At 43.4% G+C, this 19,199-nt stretch overlaps 1 protein-coding gene and 1 non-coding gene across 2 annotated transcripts in view; one reads left to right on the forward strand and one right to left on the reverse strand.

The window, feature by feature from the left end:
- The window catches only part of Raver2 (ribonucleoprotein, PTB binding 2), an 81,682-nt gene that overhangs the window by 46,337 nt on the left and 16,146 nt on the right, over window positions 1-19,199 (reverse strand). Inside the window, exons 2-3 of the mRNA XM_034503256.2 lie at window positions 9,494-9,560; window positions 3,047-3,516 (exon numbers count right to left, since the gene is read on the reverse strand). Of these exons, the coding sequence (XP_034359147.1) occupies window positions 3,047-3,516; window positions 9,494-9,560 (537 nt within the window). The remainder of the gene's footprint in view (window positions 1-3,046; window positions 3,517-9,493; window positions 9,561-19,199) is intronic.
- On the forward strand, window positions 2,444-2,506 carry LOC117709667 (U7 small nuclear RNA). Its single transcript, XR_004606915.1, has one exon. It is a non-coding gene; the product is annotated as a U7 small nuclear RNA (small nuclear RNA).

Consider the following 19,199-nt stretch of genomic DNA (forward strand, 5'->3'; position numbering starts at 1 on the left):
GAGCTGATGAAGCCAGCTGTCCCTCTGGTCTCTTGACTGCAAGAGAGTTTGTCTCCAGTGCACCCTCTGGTAGCTTACAGGGACAAGAGCCTGGACGTGACAGACCCATGGGTAAGGAGCTATGGAGATGCCACCTTAATATACCTGTGAATCTTTAAAACCCACTTCTGAAGTTGTTTCAGTGGAATGACATTCACTCTTACCTAAAGCATTGCACCTGAAGGCTTCCTAAACAAATCTCTTTAAACCCACATCAGCAGGGTTGGAGTGGGACACTCAGCTCAATACCAGAACTACACAAAGAAGTTTCCATTCTTTTGAAGCGTTTTAGCAGGAGCTAAGTGTCACTCATGGGAACAGTAGAAACAGAGTCTACCACTGTACAGCTAGACAAGGTGATGTGTAAGGTTTCTGATGACTCTTGGGCTCACAGTTCAGGTGCATGGCTTTGCCCTTCACGTTTGCTCTAGAGGCCTCTGATAAGCCATGGAGAAGAAAGGATAGACATGGGATGACAGCACTATGTAACTCTTAGTATTCAACAATATCAGGACATCACTAGACCAATCTGCTTCCAGTAACTGAGCAGGCTGGGTCAAAGGTTTGTCGCAAAATATTCTAATTTTATACAAGTCTTAGATGATTTCGTTAACGCTTTACTACTGGGACAGGAGGAGCGAAGATGTGAGAAAAAGCAAGATGGAGCCATTCATACTAAACTTTAAAATATGAATAATGCAGCCAAATCTCACTCACATGCACAATCTAGAAAGGACAATCTTCTAGAAAGTAGGGAGCAGACTGGCATTCACCAATGGACAATGGAGTCACCAATAGAAAAGTTTGTTACAAGGTATAAAATTTAAGTTAGATAGGAAAACCTAAGTTCAGGAGATGGATCACAAAATATGCTCCATCACAATTAACAATACAATGTATTCCTAAGGCATTCTGAGAGTGGATACTTAGTGGTCCCGTCACAGAAGATAGCAACTCTGTGAGATAATGCTTAGTCAGTCCACTGGCTTTAGGCTCCCCTCCATGTGTGCACACTTCACAGCATCATGCTAGGCAAAACAAGGGCATATAACTTTATCTGCCCATTTAAACATACACTCATACATTACATATGTAGACACACACACACACTCACGCGCCTGTACAATCCAACTCCAAAATTTCACTGTGATATGAGAATCTTACAACTATTGGGTAAGAGGAGAAAAGGGAGTTAAGACAGGAAACATGGAAGTGGAGGGAGGGGGCAAAAAGAAGGGACATGAAGGAAACAAAGAACTAGTCTGTTGCTATCAGAAAGCTGCAAGGTGAGGGTCACATAGCATGTCTCTGTGCAGTTATTATGATGCAGTTATTGTGATAAGGTGCTTAGAAATCCTCACCAGCATAGCCAGGATCTTCTCTACATGCCTCCCCCACCACAATCCCATTCAGACAGGAATAGGCGATTGCCTTAACCTTTATTCAAGTCTGCTACTCTCTAGTAAGTCGCTCTTCATAGAGGACTGGCAAAAATTTGTTCACTTGTCACTCTCACCTACCAAATTGTGAAGTGCCGAGTACTGCATGGCCATGCGGAAGGTACTGGGGACACAGTTCCCAACCCTGGAGCAGAGATAGCTGGACATGGGCCTCCACAAGTGCTGATGGTTGCTAGGCATAAGACTTGTTTGTATAATAATGAATATAATTTACTTTATGTTCCTCCTTCAAGAAATATTCTCCCTGCTACGGTTATTGGGGAATGCCCTCTCTGCCAAGGTTAATGACTCCATGATAATCAGAGACAGCTTGAGTCTGGGAGGTGAAGATGTGTCTAAATTCCTTAGCAAAATGGTTAATGCTATGACCTTCAGGATAGCCCTTAAGGCTATGGGGAAGAACTCTAAAAACATGAGTTCAAAAATAGATAAAACAGGATTTCTCAACTATGCAAAATATAAGGATACAATATGAATTACATGAATTAGGGCTTCACAGACCTAAAAAATAAACCAAAGGCAGCTGCACTATGAGCAAGTTTGTCAAAAGATATTAAGGAAGGAGAAGAAATTTGGGGAGTAGTGATTGCAAGGCAAGATCCCACCCAGCTAAGTTTATTGTTTGTGCTTACAAAGGCAGACAGATTCCTGAGTTCAAGGTCAGAGAGAGTTTAGGCCCAGGCATGGTGGGAATGTTGCTCTCAGAGTGAGATCCCACCCAGCTAGCTTATTGTCTGTGCTTACAAAGTCAGGCAGATCTCTGAATTCATTTGCCATGTTAAAAATATTGGTGCCTTTTCCTAAGAAAGAAAGGGCTAAGGTCATAAAATGCTGATTTCAGGAATAATCAAAAGGGAAACTGAAGTAAATGACTGAACTGATATGAAAATAAAAGACTGGGCTTATGTCTTCAAGAGAAAGGTATCCGGAGAGAACTGCTTAGAGAGTGAACACAGCTCTTTTAAAATTTCTCTAGCAGGATTTCTAACTTTGGTTGGAAAACCTAGAATTTTTCAGGCAAGAGCTGAGCTGTCTGGAGATCTCTGGAGAGCTGTCTCTCAAGCAGACTACAAGCCTGTACCTACAACTGATTTGGAGTCATTCTTTAGCTGCTCCCAAACACCCCTTCCTAAGAGCTGCAAACAAGCCGAGGCTGGTCCCTGGAAGTGGAGCACTGAGATACAATGCTGTACTCTCTATATTTCTGATATAACCTAGCACTGGCCCAGCTCAGAGACAATGGTGAACATAACCTGGAGAAAAGAATGGGCTAATGGATGAATGGCTACACAACTCAGGGAATGACAAGGGGCATAAGTAATGGATTTGCTCTGATGTAGTGAACCAAAGCAACAGTTCAGCCCATCAACAGAAGGAGATGACTTAAAATTTCCTTAGAGTCCTTATAACAGACCGGGGCAGAATCAAAACTGCCACTATGATGTTCCGATGAGTATGAGAGATTAACTGGATATAGATACAGGCATTGATCAGATACAAATGCAAGTATTCTTAATTATATCAAATCGGCTCTTAAAAATACATACCTGGCAAAACACAGGTTTATGGATACCGGAAAAAAGTTGCAAGAGCTCTTCTGAATCGCTGTAGTCACTGGGGAGTTTATCTATACAAAGGCACTTAGAATGGATGAGCTCCGAGGCCAGGAGATTAACATCCATCCACTGTGCGAAGAGTGCCGAGGCTCCCATCTGCCTGCCCAGTAGCTCCAGTCTAGCCTTAGCAGCAAAGTCCTTTTTCATGTACTCCACAAACCCGTAGCCTTTGGAGTGGCCAGTAATTTCACTGTAGACCAAAAAACATCTCTCGATGTTGCCATAGGCACGGACAAGTTCTTCAAACTCTTCTAACGTGAAGGAGATGGGCAGGTTAGTGATGCACAACAGAGCGTCTGTGGGCTGCAGCTGCACCGTCAACTCTCTGCCTCGGAAAGAAAACTGATGAAACCTCTGAATCGCACTCTGCGCTTGCTCCCCATTCAATAAGGTAACAAAAGCTGCAAGACAAGAGAGGGATCGGCAAGGCTTGAGATCAGTCCTTTCCTTGTCTTCTGCTGTGACCCAAAATAAGGAATACATCTTATGCCTAAGACAGTCTATACAAATGTTTGTATCTTCTCCTAAAGCAAAGTCATCACAAAATATACCCTATTATGTGTAATGCCCCCTCCCACCCCCATTCCACTTTTTGAGACATTCTCTCACCATCTAGCTCCTGTTGGCCTGGAACTCACTATACAGACCAAGCTAAGTACAAACTCAGAGATCCAGTTGCCCCTGTCTCCAGAGTACACCACCAAACCTGACCTGCAATACACTCGACTTTGTTATTGTTTAGAAACTGCTTTTCTCTCGATTTCTGTCTCTGTCTCTGTCTCTGTCTCTGTCTCTCTCTCTCTCTCTGTGTTGCACATGTATGTATGCAGATTGTAGGTAGGCAGGCATGTGAGTGCACATAGTGGCCAGAGGAGGGCGTCAAAGTCCTCTGCCACTCTCTACCTAATCCCTTTGAGATGAACTCTGTCCCCTCAACCCAGAGTTGTTTTCTCAGCAAAGCTGTAGCCAGCAAGTAAAAGGGTTGGGCAGGGCAGCAAGGGAGGCCACGTACAGTGAAGACTGGAGACGCAGTCTTAGCTAAGAAGGCAGTGGTTTCTAGAAGCTACTGTATCCCTCTACTCCTGGTCAGTCCTACTCAGAGCTGACCTTACAGGAGCATGTGAGGCATGCCTGGCTTGGTATGTGGGTGCTGGGATTCAAACTCAGGTCCTTGTGATTTTTCAGAACACATTCTTAACCACTGAGCCATCCATCCGTCCACCCTGATTTTTCAATTCTAATTTACTTTTTTTTTTTTAATGCTGATGCTCCACTAAACCAATTTCATGGCCAGTTGCTCAAATAAAAAGCTTGGTAATTATAGTAGGAATTCCACTATAATCCCTGTTCTGAGGGATTTTGTTTGTGGTTGCATTTTCTAACACACAAATTTGAACCCCCTCAAAAACAATGTAAAGTTTTATAAAGCCTTTATAAAAATCCTCAAATGAAGTTAAAATGAGGTTACAAGAACTTTTCCCCCAGAAAGATCTCAAAGACTTTTATAGACCTGAAAAAAATGAAAGTACAGTAAAAGATGCCAAAATGCCTGAAGGAAACCAGTTTTTCCGCATCCTTTTCATATCATTAAGATCAATTAAGACAGTGCCGTGGCTCTGCAATGCCAACTCTGATGAGTGAGTTCACCCCAGGACCTGGACAGTAGGAGAAAAGACAACTGTGGACAACTGCCACAGTGGTCTTTCAGTCACATGTGCGCGCGCCTGTGTGTGTGTGTGTGTGTGTGTGTGTGTGTGCGCGCGCGCGTGTGCGCATACACGTACACATACATACACACATTACACACACACAACACTAAATCAGTGTAATTTTTAAAAAGGATATAATAATAGAATCAGATTGGCTAGGTTCAAAGAACCCATGAATGTATATAATGCCATATACAATTTTGATAAATAATAGCAAATGAAAAGATAACACGATTCTGAGCTTGGATAAGTATTTTAACCTTAAATCCAGATCAAACTATTTTAAAAGCTACCTAAGCTATTTCAGCATCCAACAATTTAATGTAAGAAATAAAAAACATGACATAGTTGGCTGGGGACACACCTAGAATCTCAGCACACATGAGACAGAGACAGGGGACCATAAATTCAGGGCCATCCTGGGCTACATAGTTGGAAGAGGGAAACCCTGCCTCAAAAAAAAAAAAAAAAAAAAAAAAAAAAAAAAAAAAAAGACACATGTGAGTTGTAAATCGATGAAATATAATGATTAATATTTGTTAGAATTAAATTTTAGCTATATCAATTTATCTGTTTTTACTAATGAACATAAATATTTTAAGAACTTTTGTAAGAAATCCCAAAAGCTGCCAATTAAAATACCACAGAACAATCCACAAATCACAAGGGAGCTGCTCTCATCTCCTTAGGGAGCACAGTCGGGCAGCTTGTAAGCACTTAATTGCCACAGATTCAAACAGAGCAGAGTCCTGTGTGGTTCAAAGCACATGCACATGGGTGAGGAAGGGAGAATCGAACAGGATGGGTAATTCTGTTTCTCCCTCGGTTGGTCTTGGTGACCATGTAGCCCTCAGACTGTGAGCATCGTACCTCTCTAAGTGCTGCTGACATTTAAAGCAACTAGGTTTTTACTGTGCTCTCTCCACATGCCAAGGACAGCTCCACATCTACGTCTTCCAACAGGGGAGCATGATCGGCCCTGCTATCTTCATTGAGAGAATTAACTCTCCATTTCCAATAGCGTTTGTGTTTAAAGTTGGTTTGTTTTGGGTTTTACTATTTTGTTGTTGCAGTTTAATAAATGACCTAACAAATTCACCTGTCTTAGCTAGGCTTACACCATGACCGCTGAAGGAAGTCAGAACAGGAACTCAAACAGGGCAGAAACCTGGAGCCAGGAGATGGATGCCATGGAGAAGTGCTGCGTATTGGCTTGCTCAGCCTGCTTTTTTATAGCCTACCATGACAGGCTGGCCCTTCCCCATTCATCTCTAAGAAAATGCTCTTCAGGCCTGTCTGCCACCTGATCTTATGGAGACATTTCCTCAGTTGAGGTTCCCTCCTCTCAGATAACTTTAGCTGTGTCAAGTTGATACAACTGACCCCTTCTCATCCTGACACACAAACATGTCACTGTTAAGTCACAGGTTTTTTGTTGTTGTTCATTACCAACATCACATATGGTAATGGTACACTTCTTTAATCCCAACACTCTGGAGGCAGAGGCAAACAGATCTCTGGGTTCCAGGCCACCTGGTCTACAGAGCAAGCTCCAGGTCAGCTAGTGCTACAAGGAGAAACTCTGTATCAAAAACAACCAAAACCAAACAAAAAGACATCACAATATAAAACATTTTAACAACTTAAAAAGTCCCAAAGCATTACAAATTCAAACACTTTAAAAGTTGTCTCTTTAAAAGTATCCAAAAGTATCCAGAAAACTTTTGAAACCCAAAGTCTCGGTAAAATCCTAAAATCCCTTTTAAGAAGCTTAAAGTCTCTCACTAGTGGCTCCCGTAAAATCAAAAATAAATTAAATGCTTTCTTACTTCAAGAGGGAAGAAGCAGGGCACAGTCACAATCTGAACAAGGCAAAACCAAATCTCCAATTGTGTAAATAACTGTGCTCCTCCAAGAGGCTTGGGTCACCTCACCAGCTCTGCCCTCTGCAGCACACAGAACTTGTCTTCTACAGCTGGGCAGGCTCCACTCCACCACCACTGCTACTTTTGATGGTCCTCTCATGGCAACGACACCTCCAAAATGCTGGGTCTTACTGCACTGCAACTGAGCTGCGTTTTCACCCATAGCCTCTCTTGGGGTCTATTCATGGTGCCCAGCTTCAACTTTTCTCCATGACCCCCTTTAATCCTGGGCCTTCAACTGCCACTGAGGCTACAACTTCACCAATGGCCTCTTCTGGTCTCCCATAGTGCCAAGCCTCAGCTGTTCTTCATGATCCCGTCATGCTTTCAAAACCATTTCCACCTGTGCGACTCTTAAACACTACCAAGTTCAGCTGTCAGCACAAGATACAACCCAGCTTCTATGTGCTAACTCTCAGGAAACACTTCTCAGAAGATTTCATCTGTGATGTTGGTTTCTTCTTAATTACTAATTTCTCAGCCCCAGCCTAACAGCATCAATTGTCCCAGGAAAGCAAACATTTATTTCTGTGGGTCTGGTCTCTGGTTAATCACTGCCGACTCTTCAGCCCCAGCTTCCAGAACCACAGAATATTAATTCAAAATGCAACATCCCAGATAATCTTTAAGTGATTCTCAAACTTCCCTCTGGAACTTCCAAAGCCAGGCCTCCATCATCTGCTTTGAAAAATGGGGAGGAAAGGGTTTATTCAGCTTATAGTTTCATACTGAAGTTCATCACTGACGGAAGCTAGGACAGAAACTCAAACAGGACAGGAACCTGAAGACAAGTTGATCTAGAGGCCATGAATGGGCACTACATACTGGCTTGCTCAGACTGCTTTCTTATAGAACCCAGGTCCACCTGCATAAGTGGTACCATCCACAATAGGCTGGTCCCTCCCCCATCAATCACTGATTTTAAAAATACCCTACAGGCTTGCCTACAGCACAATCTTATGGAGGGATTTTCTTAATTGAGGATATCTCCTCTCAGATGCATATAGCTTGTGTCAAGTTCACGTAAAACTAGCCAGCATGCAACCTAAAGAAAGAAAGTTTCATTTTGGCTCACAGTTTGGGTGTATAGCTTGTCACGGTGGGGAAGTTCTGGTGGCAAGAACTTGAGGTAGCTGGTCTACAACATCCAGTCAGGAAGCAGAGAGTAACCAAAGCTGGTGCTCACTTTCTCTTTTTTATCAAGTCCAGACTCACAGGCTGGACTTTACAACCACTACAGGCTCTATGCCTCCCCAGCCCAACCAGGCTGACTTGTAACACTAAGTCTCTTTTTCCTAAAACACATACACAACGGTTTGATAAATACTGGATGAGTTCTATCCATAAAATCAAGCCCTTAGGCTGAAGTGCTGGGGAACCTGAAGTGGCTCACCATCCCTTTACTCACCATCCCTTTACAGTCCCCTTTGTCTGCACAGCTGTCTGAGCTCACCTTCCTTCTGCTCACACTTGAAAGGTAGCAAGGGCCTTCCTGGCAGAATATTCATGGGGACAGCCAATTCAGATATTCAGATATTCAGAAGCTCCAAGCCTCCCTGCTCTCACCCCACCCCCACCCACCCAGGGGCAATCAAGCCCTTCTTACTTACTAGTATGTCTAGCTACAGAGTAGGCACTGTTGTGCAACGCTGAGCTCACATTCCGACTGGGGACACAAGACATTCAACCGAGAGTTAACCAATGTAGGGTTTCCAACTCAGAAGTGGAAGGGGGCTGTGAGACCAATCAAACTGGTCCAAGTAATTGATTCTGAGGGCATTGAGCACCCGCTGGCACTGAAGTCCTCAGCTGAAGGGACACATGCCACACCCAACTAGCATTTAAAATGACAAATCATGTGATCTTCCAAGACCTCTAGGAAGGACAACAAAAGAGTATCTCATGCCCAAAAGAACCTGGAACAATTTAGGGGTGATCATGCCAAACTGGAAACAGATTCCCGAGTGCTTTCCTCCAGGTGGAGAATGCAAAATGGTGGCAACTAGAGTTTCTCTCTGCATTTTGCTGGAGTTTTTATTGTTGTGGTGGTGGTGGTTTTTAACTCAGTAATAAACATTGGGGCTTTAGTGCTATTCCTTGGGGGCAATGCTGGGATCAAACCCATTTCCTTGCACATGCTAGGCAAGTGCTCCACACGGAGCTGTAGTGCCAGCCCCCAGGTACCATTAGCATTGGAGTAAACACGTATACAGTGGCTTTAACGTCATCCATGCTGTGTTTAACCACCTCGAAAACTGCTCATAGACTTATAAATCATATGCCTATAAAAGAATTGAGTTCTGATCTCAAAGATATGGAACTAAGCAAGCTTCCTACTTTGTCCAACCAAAGGTCAAGCAAGCTACACACACAGGGGGTCTGCAGAAGCCAGTAATATTGGGTGGAAGCATGCCACACCCCTGAAGAACACTTGGTAACACATAACATTCAACGTTCATGGTTAAAAATCACAAAGCTCCAGTTACACTGAATTTGTTTATTGGTTAAAGCTCAGGACATTCAGAAAGTCACCAGTGAGTCACACTGATGGGACTCTACACTTAGGAACCCCACAGCTGACCGAGACTAGAGCTCAGTGTTGAAATGCTTGCCAGCACCCGTAAAGGCTGTGAGTTCAATCCCCAGCACCAGAAGATGGTTCAACATGAAAAGACAGCAAGCTTTCCTGCTTTATAAGACATACAAAACAAAAGTGAGGCCAAGGGCTTGGAAGGGACTCTCACCTGTCCGTTTATTTCTGTCCACATAGCAATACTTTAGCTCATAGTCCTGTAATAACTCATGAACCTCCTGAAAGACACAAAGCCAGGAAAACTCAGTAAGTACATCAATTTGGTTAGTGGTTAGTGGATGACCCAGCTTGACTGCTACCCTCCCCCATCACTCACACACCACACACACCACACACACCACACACACCACACACACCACACCACATACACACACACACACACAGAGCTATCCCCCGACACATATACCCACCCTCCAGATAGACCCCATATTTCATTCAAACAGAGCACTTACTACCCACGTGAACATGCACCTCGTTCTGTACTTCAGCTCACACATCTAGCACGGAGTGAACTAGTCATGGAAGCTGCCCAGGCCACCTGAGGTCACACTGAAATCCCACCTCCATTCCTCTTCTGGGAAGCTTTTCCTAACAACTTTCCACAGAATGTGCCCTCATTCGGCAATCACCATCGATGTCCTGATTTATGCCTCTCATGGAAATAAATATATATTAAATCATTCCACATGCTGTGGTTTAGGCAAGAAATTCACCTGTAAATGCATGTAACGAACATGGAGAATAAACAAATGTGGATTTCATATACTATGATGAGTAAATTGTAAATTTTTAATCTATACCTTAAATTTAAATGAAATGTTTTTATAAAAACAAAGTAAAAGAAACAGGCAGAAGTCATCTCCTCTTGGCTCCTCACAGCATACAATGGACAAACTTACTTTATACATTTACGTTTTGCCTGCATCACTTTACATGAGGTTGGCATTAAGAATACACATCAGAGTAAATAGAACTTGTTTGGAATTAGTTTGTATTGAAATTTTTCTGCATGCTTTCTTTGAGACAGGGTCTCTCTATATAACTCTGACCAGGGGCTTGTGTTTCCTGGCAGGGCACAAACCACATAATTCTTTTTTTGTTGTTGTTTTGGGTTTTTTTGTTTTGTTTTGTTTTTTCGAGACAGGGTTTCTCTGTGTAGCCCTGGCTTTCCTGAAACTCTGTAGACCAGGCTGGGCTCGAACTCAGAAATCCGCCTGCCTCTGCCTCCCAAGTGCTGGGATTAAAGGTGTGTGCCACCACTGCCCAGCTCAAATCGCATAATTCTTAAGAGACACAAAGGACTTGAGCTTATCATATAGGCGGGTGTTTTGACCCCACACACAGAGTGACAAGCAACCCATTCTAGGTAACAAGAGCATGTGAGAGAAAAGTTGGTAAAAGTACTAAAGTGTTTAATCATGAACTCTTAATATTGCAATTACCATGTTAGTTCTCTTCCAGCTATTAGTGGGTAAAAGGAACCAGACTGACTAATAGGAAAAATCAGAAAAGAAGGAACTAAACAGATTGCTAGAGAACTGTGAGGACCAGAGTTTCGACACCCAGAACCCACATAAAAGATGGCAGGTGGCAGCCGCCTGTAATTCTAGCACTCAGGAAGCAGAGACAGAATCCCTGGGGCAAACTGGCTAACTAGCTAGTCTAGCAAACTCTGGGTTCAACCAGACATGAAAGACCCTGTCTTGACATAGTGTGACGGAATCAAGGAAGACACATGATACCAACTTTGGTCCTCCACACGTGTGTGTGTGTGGTGCCCACAGAGCTCTTGTATGCTCAGACAGAGAGAAAGACAGAAATGGAGACAGAGACAGAGAGAAAACAGAGAGGGAGAGATGATAATGAATACACTTTTTAAAAAGTCAGGAAACCTGAGTAGAAGAAACTCAAGTAAAATGAGCGACATTAGTCACTTCGGAGTGTGAATTCTGGAAGGTTCCAGGAAACACACCCTCATTCCATCTAGCATAAACTTTAAAGAGTGTATCACCACATAACCATTAACAGTTAAAAAAATGATTACAATGATAGTTTCGTAGTGAAGAGTAACCTCAGAAAGGAAGATAAAGAACAGGACCACCACACTTTAGAGAGTTTCCCTGGGGCTGTGAAGATGACTCAGCTCTTCCAGAGGTCCCAGGTCCAACTTCCCAGTCACCTATGTGATGGCTCCCAACCATCAGTAACTCCAGTTCCAGGGATTCAGACAGCCTCTTCTGGCCTCTGCAGGCACCAGACATACAAGGTACATAGGCAGACATATACACAGGCACCAGACATACAAGGTACATAGGCAGACATATACACAGGCAGGCAAAACATCCATAGTCATCTAACTTAAGTTTACCTTTGAATCCAGTTCAAAAGAGAAAGAAGAATACAGCCATGATAGGTAAGTTGTAAAAACATAAGCCGGGTGGAAATATGACCAGCATCTGTCACACAGGACAGACAGGTGAAGCTGAGTATCTTTCACAGATTATTAATAAGCTTTATTATAAACGCCAAAACCCACACATCAGTTTTGTGAAATGGTTTGCTGAATATTGCAGTTTAGATGTTAGGGTCGTTTATCTTGAATGTGAAATGTTTTCTCAGACTCAGGAAAATGTCAATGGTGGTCCTAAGAAAAATGTAACTTCTCCTTACATAACACACACCTTGCCAGTCGACTTGTTAGCGCTTTACAGAGAAGCCTTTATATGAGGGATCAAGTGTATTCTTCTGGTGGCACAGACTCTAATCTTTCATTTGGCTGCTGAGCAGCTGTCGAGTGCTAGATAAGGAAAGCTGACACCACTCACCTGTCATGTTATCAAGCATCTGTAAACAAATGGCATGCTGTGCCATTCCTCCAGCTGGGGGAATTGCCTACGGGAAATCTTAGGACCAGAGATGCACGTTACAACTTAAAAACCTTATTTTCACAACATCTGTACTTCTAATTACAGCTCTCCTGTGCATCGGGTATGGAGAGTACTGTCTGCTAATGGGGAGGCTGTACAAAGCTTCCAAGAGAGAAGGAACCAACAGCCTCTCAGAGCTGATAGAGCCCTAAGAAGCGGTTGCCAAAATTTCCCTAAGCTCTGCCACACAGTCCTGAGAGAACTGAACTTACAGCTTCCAGGAGCTGACACCACTGTGTGATTTCTTCTCCCCCCCCCCCCCCATACACTTTGAAAGCACTCTGTGCAGCAACACCATTTACAAATTCCTTACGGCACAGGAGTGTGTCAAACTGACATTTCTGGCTGACATCAGTGTGTCCAGGTCAGGTTCTCTAACATCCTCTGAAGCTTTATGAGAAAGAGCCTCAGAGAAGGTTTCTGGCAGAGAAGAAACAGCTTAGATGGCAACTGTGACGGAGCTCACCCACCCACAGCTGTTCTGCATTCCTTCCCATGTGAAAGAGACAAGAGACGGACCTAAAGCACAGGTCTCCTAAGCTCTCGGGTGTGATTTTGTTTCTTTGCTTCATATTGTTTTAAGAAAGGCTTTGGGGCCAGTAGGATGGCTAATGAGTAAAGATGCCTGTCACCAAGCCTGAGGCCTGAGATCAGTGTGTGGGACCAATAAGTGTGGAGACACTCACCTCCACGTGCATGCCCCACCCCTCTCTTTCTCTCTCTCTCACACACACACACAAATGTAGTAATTTATTTTTTTAAAAAAAGGCTTTCACAGATAAAATATGCTCTAATAAAATACACTATGATAAATCTCACTAATTTGGATTAAAAGAAGAGAACATGGGGCCTTCAAGATGGCTCAGTGGGCAGGAGCACTTGCTACCAAGCCTGACAACCTGAGTTTAATCCCCAGGATTCAGATGATGGAAGGAGAGAACGGACCCTCTCAGGTTATCTTCTGACCTGTACATACAGACACAGTCATACAGACAGATGTAAAAAGAAACTTAAAGAAGAGAACAAATGTTTTGCTTTAAATTGTAAGCAACTAGAAAATAGCAATATAACCTATAAAGTGGATGCAGACAGTCCTCTTCTCCTTTCTACAGGTAGCTCTCTGGGTAGCTGGACAGGCCCAGACAAAAGGTGGTTGGACATTTACAAGTGATAATCAAGTTATACTTTCTAAAATCACTTGGGCCTGAAACTTGGTACTACACTTCTAACGCCTGGCTGGTTTTCTGGCCAATGTTATTTTGCTATTTATACTTTTATAAACGATTACATTCTTGTAAATGCTACACACCCACTGGCATTCATACACCAGAGATCATACAGGAGAGAAACTCGAGTGAGTGAGTGTGTGTGTGTGTGTGTGTGACAGGTCTCACTATATATCCCCGGCTGACCTGAGACTTGCTACATACATTAGGCTTGCTGCTAGTCTGCGGCTATCCTCCTGCCTCTGCCTCCCAGGTGCTGGGATTCCAGGCTTACACCACCATGGCCAGCTGAAGGTGATTACATTCATCAGACACTGAAGCCATGTATGGAAGAATGAGGTGAGTTACACCTTCATCCACAGCACACCTAGGTCCTGCTGAGCCACATTCTTTCCATGCTCAGTGTTAGCTGAGATTCCGATGGCATCGATTTGTGGATACAAAACTGTGCCTCTCTGTGGTCTTTATTCGTATGCTGTTGGTAAGTGGGACCCTGCGACTGCCGACTGTCAGTGTAATTACAACATGCAGTGATTGAAGCAAATATGGACCCAGTGTTGCTAAGAAATACCTTACACATGTGGGTAGTATCGATCATCAGCTACCTCAGAAAAAGAGACCTCTCATGCAGTGGGTGAACCTCATCCCAGTAGTGAAGGCTTTAACAGTCAAACCTACGGCTTCCTGGTGAAGACCCCATGCTCAGGACTGTAGCATCCAGCCTTGCCCAGGTTCTTAGCCCGCAGGCGTGCCCTACAGCCTTTGCACGTGGCAGTTAGCAACCATGGAGTCAATCAGTCAAATCTTTTTATTGTTAATCATTTTTTTCCTTTCTTGAAAATTTGATTTTTTTTCTTACAATATATTATGATTATGGTTGCTCCTTCCCTCTACTCTTCCTTGTCCCTCCCCACCTCCTGTCGCATTAGCACCCACACCCTTTCTGTCTCTTATGATAAAACACATGGGCATCTGAAGAATAATAATAAAATAAAACAAAAATAAACAAATCAGAATAAGAAAGACCAAACAAGAAAGACCGGAAGAAAAATTGCAAGAAACACGTATAGATGCAGGGACACGTGTTTGCATACACAGGATCCCATAAAAAACATAAAGCTGGAAGCTACAATATATACACAAAGGACCTGTTAGGTTTATAAAACAAAAAATTAACATTATAAGAACCTCCAAAGATGCCATTGAGTGTTTTGAGTTGGTCATCTACTGCTGGCTGTTTAACAAATTTTTCATTTGCAAGTGGCTAGCAAGCGTTGAAGACAGCATCTGGGTCAGGGATGGGGAGTCTGTCCACCTCTTTCATTTTTCTTTTTTTTTTCACTTTTTTTTTTATTGGATATTATATTTACATTTCAGATTTTATCCCCTTACCCCATTTCCCTCCCCGCTTCATTTTTCTTTCAGCTCTATGACCTCACCTGGTGCGGGTCTGTGCAGGCCCTGTGCATACCACCTGTCTCTGTGGGTTCATGTGTGCCAGCCTTGCTGGGTCTGCCATCCCCTCTGGCTCTTACACTCTTTCTGTCTCCTCTTCCTCAGAGTTCTCTGAGCCCTTGGAGGGTTGGGGGGATGTGATGGAGACATCTTTTTTTAGGGCCGAGTGTTCCAAGGTCTCTTGCTCTGCATATTATCCATCTGTGGGTCTCGGTATTTGCTTCCATCTGCTGCAAGAGGAAGCTTCTCTGATGATGGCTATGCAAGGCAAAGATGCTGAGTACAGCAGAATATCATTAGGAGACATTTTATTGCTGTGCTCCTTTAGCAGAATTTAGTATTTGGTCCCCCTAGGTCCTCAGCCAACCTAGTCTCTTGGTCACCGCCACCTAAGGAGTGTTAGGTATGGGTGCCATCTCATGGAGTGGGCCTTCAATTCCAACCAGACATTGGTTGGTTACCCCCATAGGCTTTGTGCTACCACTGCACCAGTGTATCTTGCAAGCAGATGACCACTGTAGATAGAAGGGTTTGTAGCTGGGTTGATGTTTACCTTTCTCCTTTGCTAACTCGCAGAATACCTTCCTGTACCATGAACACCAGTCCATATGGATGAAGACTCTAGGCAGGCACCAGTTTAACCTCTCCTTGCCAGATGAGTTGTATAGGCACTGTCTTCAGCAACTGGTTCTTACTGTCAAATTGTGGAGAACCACCCAGCCTTGGCAATCACCTAGGGTGACTGAAGGCTTAGATGTAACCTACTCCCAATACTAGAAGCTTCATTTGGTGTGGGGAGATGTCCAGTTGGGGCTGTCTGCCCTGTTATTTGGTGATTTAATTTAGATCCACCTTCATATATGTATATAATTTGGGAAGCTTCTACTGGATTAAGATTCCACATAAGCCTGCTCAAATGGCCGTTTTAGCTGTCCCTCCCCATATTAGGAGTCAGTCAAATTTTGACATGCACATATTATATACAGGTTTGTGTATTCTACTGGACTTGTTCTCTGTACAACTCTGGCTGGTACAGGCATCTTGTTACATTTCCCTGACATTTATTTTTTCTTCAGGAAAACATTTACTTATTTCTACTGCGTTGTTTTTCTATTTTTTTCCTGTAGGTTGCTTTTAAAACACTGTGAATACTAATCCTTTGTCATTAATAACATTACAAGTGTCTTAATTTAGAACATGGTCTGTTGTTCTGTTTTGTTGAGAGTTTCATTGGAGAGAGGCTTTTCATTTGGACAAAGTCAAATCTATGACTCCTCTCCCTTGTCTGCACCTCTCTCTCTCTCTCTCTCTCTCTCTCTCCCCACCCCCCCACACCTTTCTTTAAGAGGGTCTCTAAGAAGGGTATGGTAGCATGTGTCTTTTAATCTGAGCACTCTGAGAGGAAGAGGCAGGGGATCTCTGAGTTAGATGATGATAGCCTGGTCTGCATAGTAGGTTCTAGGACAGCCAAAGTTACACAATAAAGAGACCCTTTCTCAAAACAGCAATGTAGAAAAAGAATGAATCAAAGAAAGGGAAGGAAGCAAGAAAAAAGGAAGAGAAAGACAGACAGACATATAGACAAACAGCATCTCACTATGTAGCCCAGGTTAACTCACTATGTAACTGAGGCTGGTCTCACACTTCCTTCTGTCTCAACTTCTCAAATGCTAGGATTACAGGGGTGAACTGCCATCCCCACCTTAGAATTTCTTCATAAACTCTGGATACTAGTCCTTTGTCAAATATGAAGGATTTTCTTCTAGACTCTGATATACCTGTTTTTTATTATGTCTTTCTGATGAGAAGTCATTAATTTTCATCAAGTTCAATCTATCACATTTTTCTTTTCTAAAGAACACTTGGTGTCATGTTTGAGAAGTCTCTACCTACCTCAGGCCACAGAGACATCACCATATCCTAACATTCAACTCGGATTATAATTCACTTTTAAAGAATTGCTCTGCATGGCATTAGGTAGGGGCTAAATTTGGGCAGAAGAATTTCCAACTTTCCTTAGGACCCTGTCTAGGAAACTGTGGCTCTTGGCCTCACAGGACTCCTGGATCACCTGTGTTCCCATCCATTTATCTTCTTTTTCTTTTTTTTTTTAAAAAAAATCAGTATTACACTATTACATTACTGCAGATTTATAATAAATCTTTAAGGCTGGTCGTATTGGTCTATGAATGTTTTCTTCACAGTTACTTCGGACAGTCCAAGCTCTCTGTGTTTCTGTACAAGTTTTGGATCAGAAAGAACATCAACTTCCAAGAACAAGACCTGCTAGGGTTTTAAGTGGGGCTGTTTCAGAGACTCCCGTGGGTGTTGGAGGCCTGGTTCCCAGCTGGTGCTGCTGTCTGCAGCTGGTACGGCTCAGAGATGGGGCCTCCTCTGGGAGAGGTTGCTGGGGACAAGCCTTTGGAATGTATACCTCGTCCCTGGTCCCTTCCTGTCCCTGCTTCTTGGTTGCCTTAATGTGACTGACCTCTTCCATTTAGCCCCTCCACCATGACTCACCCTGGGCCCAGAAACAATGGAACCAGCCAAAACCAGGTGGAAACCTCCGAATCCGAGGGCTGAAACAAAGCTTTCCTGTTTTAAGCTGTTTTTCTCAACTTTATCTTGTCACAGCAATGAAAAGCTGGCTAGAGCAGATGCAGTCACACTATGGACACTTGGAAAGGACTCATATCTAAATCAAGCTTGAAGTTTTTCACCCAAGAAATGTTTATGTTATACTGGGTTTGCTGGTATTGAAAACAGGTACACAAGTCAAACAGTTTCTAATAACAAATAATGAAAAATTGTATTTTTAACCATTCTTTGGTATGCATATAATTTTACTATTTGCTAAAGACAAAAGAGAAGATGCATACTAATGTGATGGGAATGTGTGTTCATTTTCACATACAGAATTAAGTCTTGGCTGAATATTCCTTACAGCAGGACATGATCGTTTACCTTCCTCAGAGTTCAGTGATGCTCTGACCTCACTGTCAGTGTTAAAACCCTGCTTTGCATGGGGACATAGTACAAAGTGGCAGATGTTTAGGGCTATCTTAGAAATTCGGTCCGGATTCCAAACCAAAACTCATGGCAATGTTTTTAAATGGAACTCAGCAGCAAATCAAACAGCAATTCTTTGTGTGTGTGCACAGGCGTGTGGATATATATGGAGGTACAGGTATAGAGGCCAAAGGCATCTTCCTCACCCACTTTCTTTATGTCCATATGTGTGTGCCTGCAGGAGTTTACGTGTGTCCAGTGTGCAGGAGCCTGGGTGCCCAGAACAGGTATCAGATCCCCTAGAACTGGAATTATAGACAGGTGTGAGCCCTTTCCAGATGCTGAGAATAGAACCCAGGTCCTCTGCAAGAGCACTAAACAGTCTTAATTGCTGAGCTATCTCTCCAGCCCCCTCCACCTTTTTCTTTTTTTAATGGTTGTCTTAGTTAGGGTTTTATTGCTATGGAGAGACACCATGACCCAGGCAAATCTTATAAAGAAAACCATTTAACTGGGGCCGGCTTACAGAGTCAGAGGTTTAGTCCACTATCATCATGGTGGGAAGCATGACAGCGTTCAGGCAGACATGGTGCTGGGGAAGGAGCTGGGAGGTCTGCATCTTGATCGGGAAGGCAGCCAGGACACTGTGTTCTGCACTGGGCTGAACTTGAGCATACACGAGACCTCAAAGCCCCACCTCCACAGTGACACACTTCCTCTAACAAGGCCATGCCTCCTAATACTGTCACTCCCTATGGCCAAGCATTCAAACACATGAATCTATAGGGGCCATACTTATTCTAACAACCACAATAGTGGGACAAAAAATGTGTTTTAGAACTCTCTGCTGGACTCTGCTTAGTTGATCCCAACTTTGCTGGCAATATACAGAGCCTCATAATCAGGAAGCAGCCAAACATATGCCTTCTTCTCTTCTTCAGGTCTGATCAGGGTACTGACTTTGGCCACATCAACTACATAGTTTCTTCATGGCCTGTTTGATCTGGTGCTGTTGGCTTTGCCTCCACGATGGACTCGGGTGATGATGTGGTAGCGGTCAGCTTGTTTCTCCTGGGCATGCTCTTACAAGAGCATCTGTGCTGCCTCTGGAGAAACAGGGTCTTGGGCTGCCAGAAGGTAGGTAACATGCAGATCTTCATTCAGTGGCTGTGGACAGCTCTCAGCACTGCCTTCTTGGATTTGAAGGCCTTTGCACTGGCTTTGAGAGGGGCAGGAGATT

This window comes from Arvicanthis niloticus, chromosome 5, assembly GCF_011762505.2.
Source record: "Arvicanthis niloticus isolate mArvNil1 chromosome 5, mArvNil1.pat.X, whole genome shotgun sequence".
Taxonomy (NCBI): domain Eukaryota; kingdom Metazoa; phylum Chordata; class Mammalia; order Rodentia; family Muridae; genus Arvicanthis; species Arvicanthis niloticus.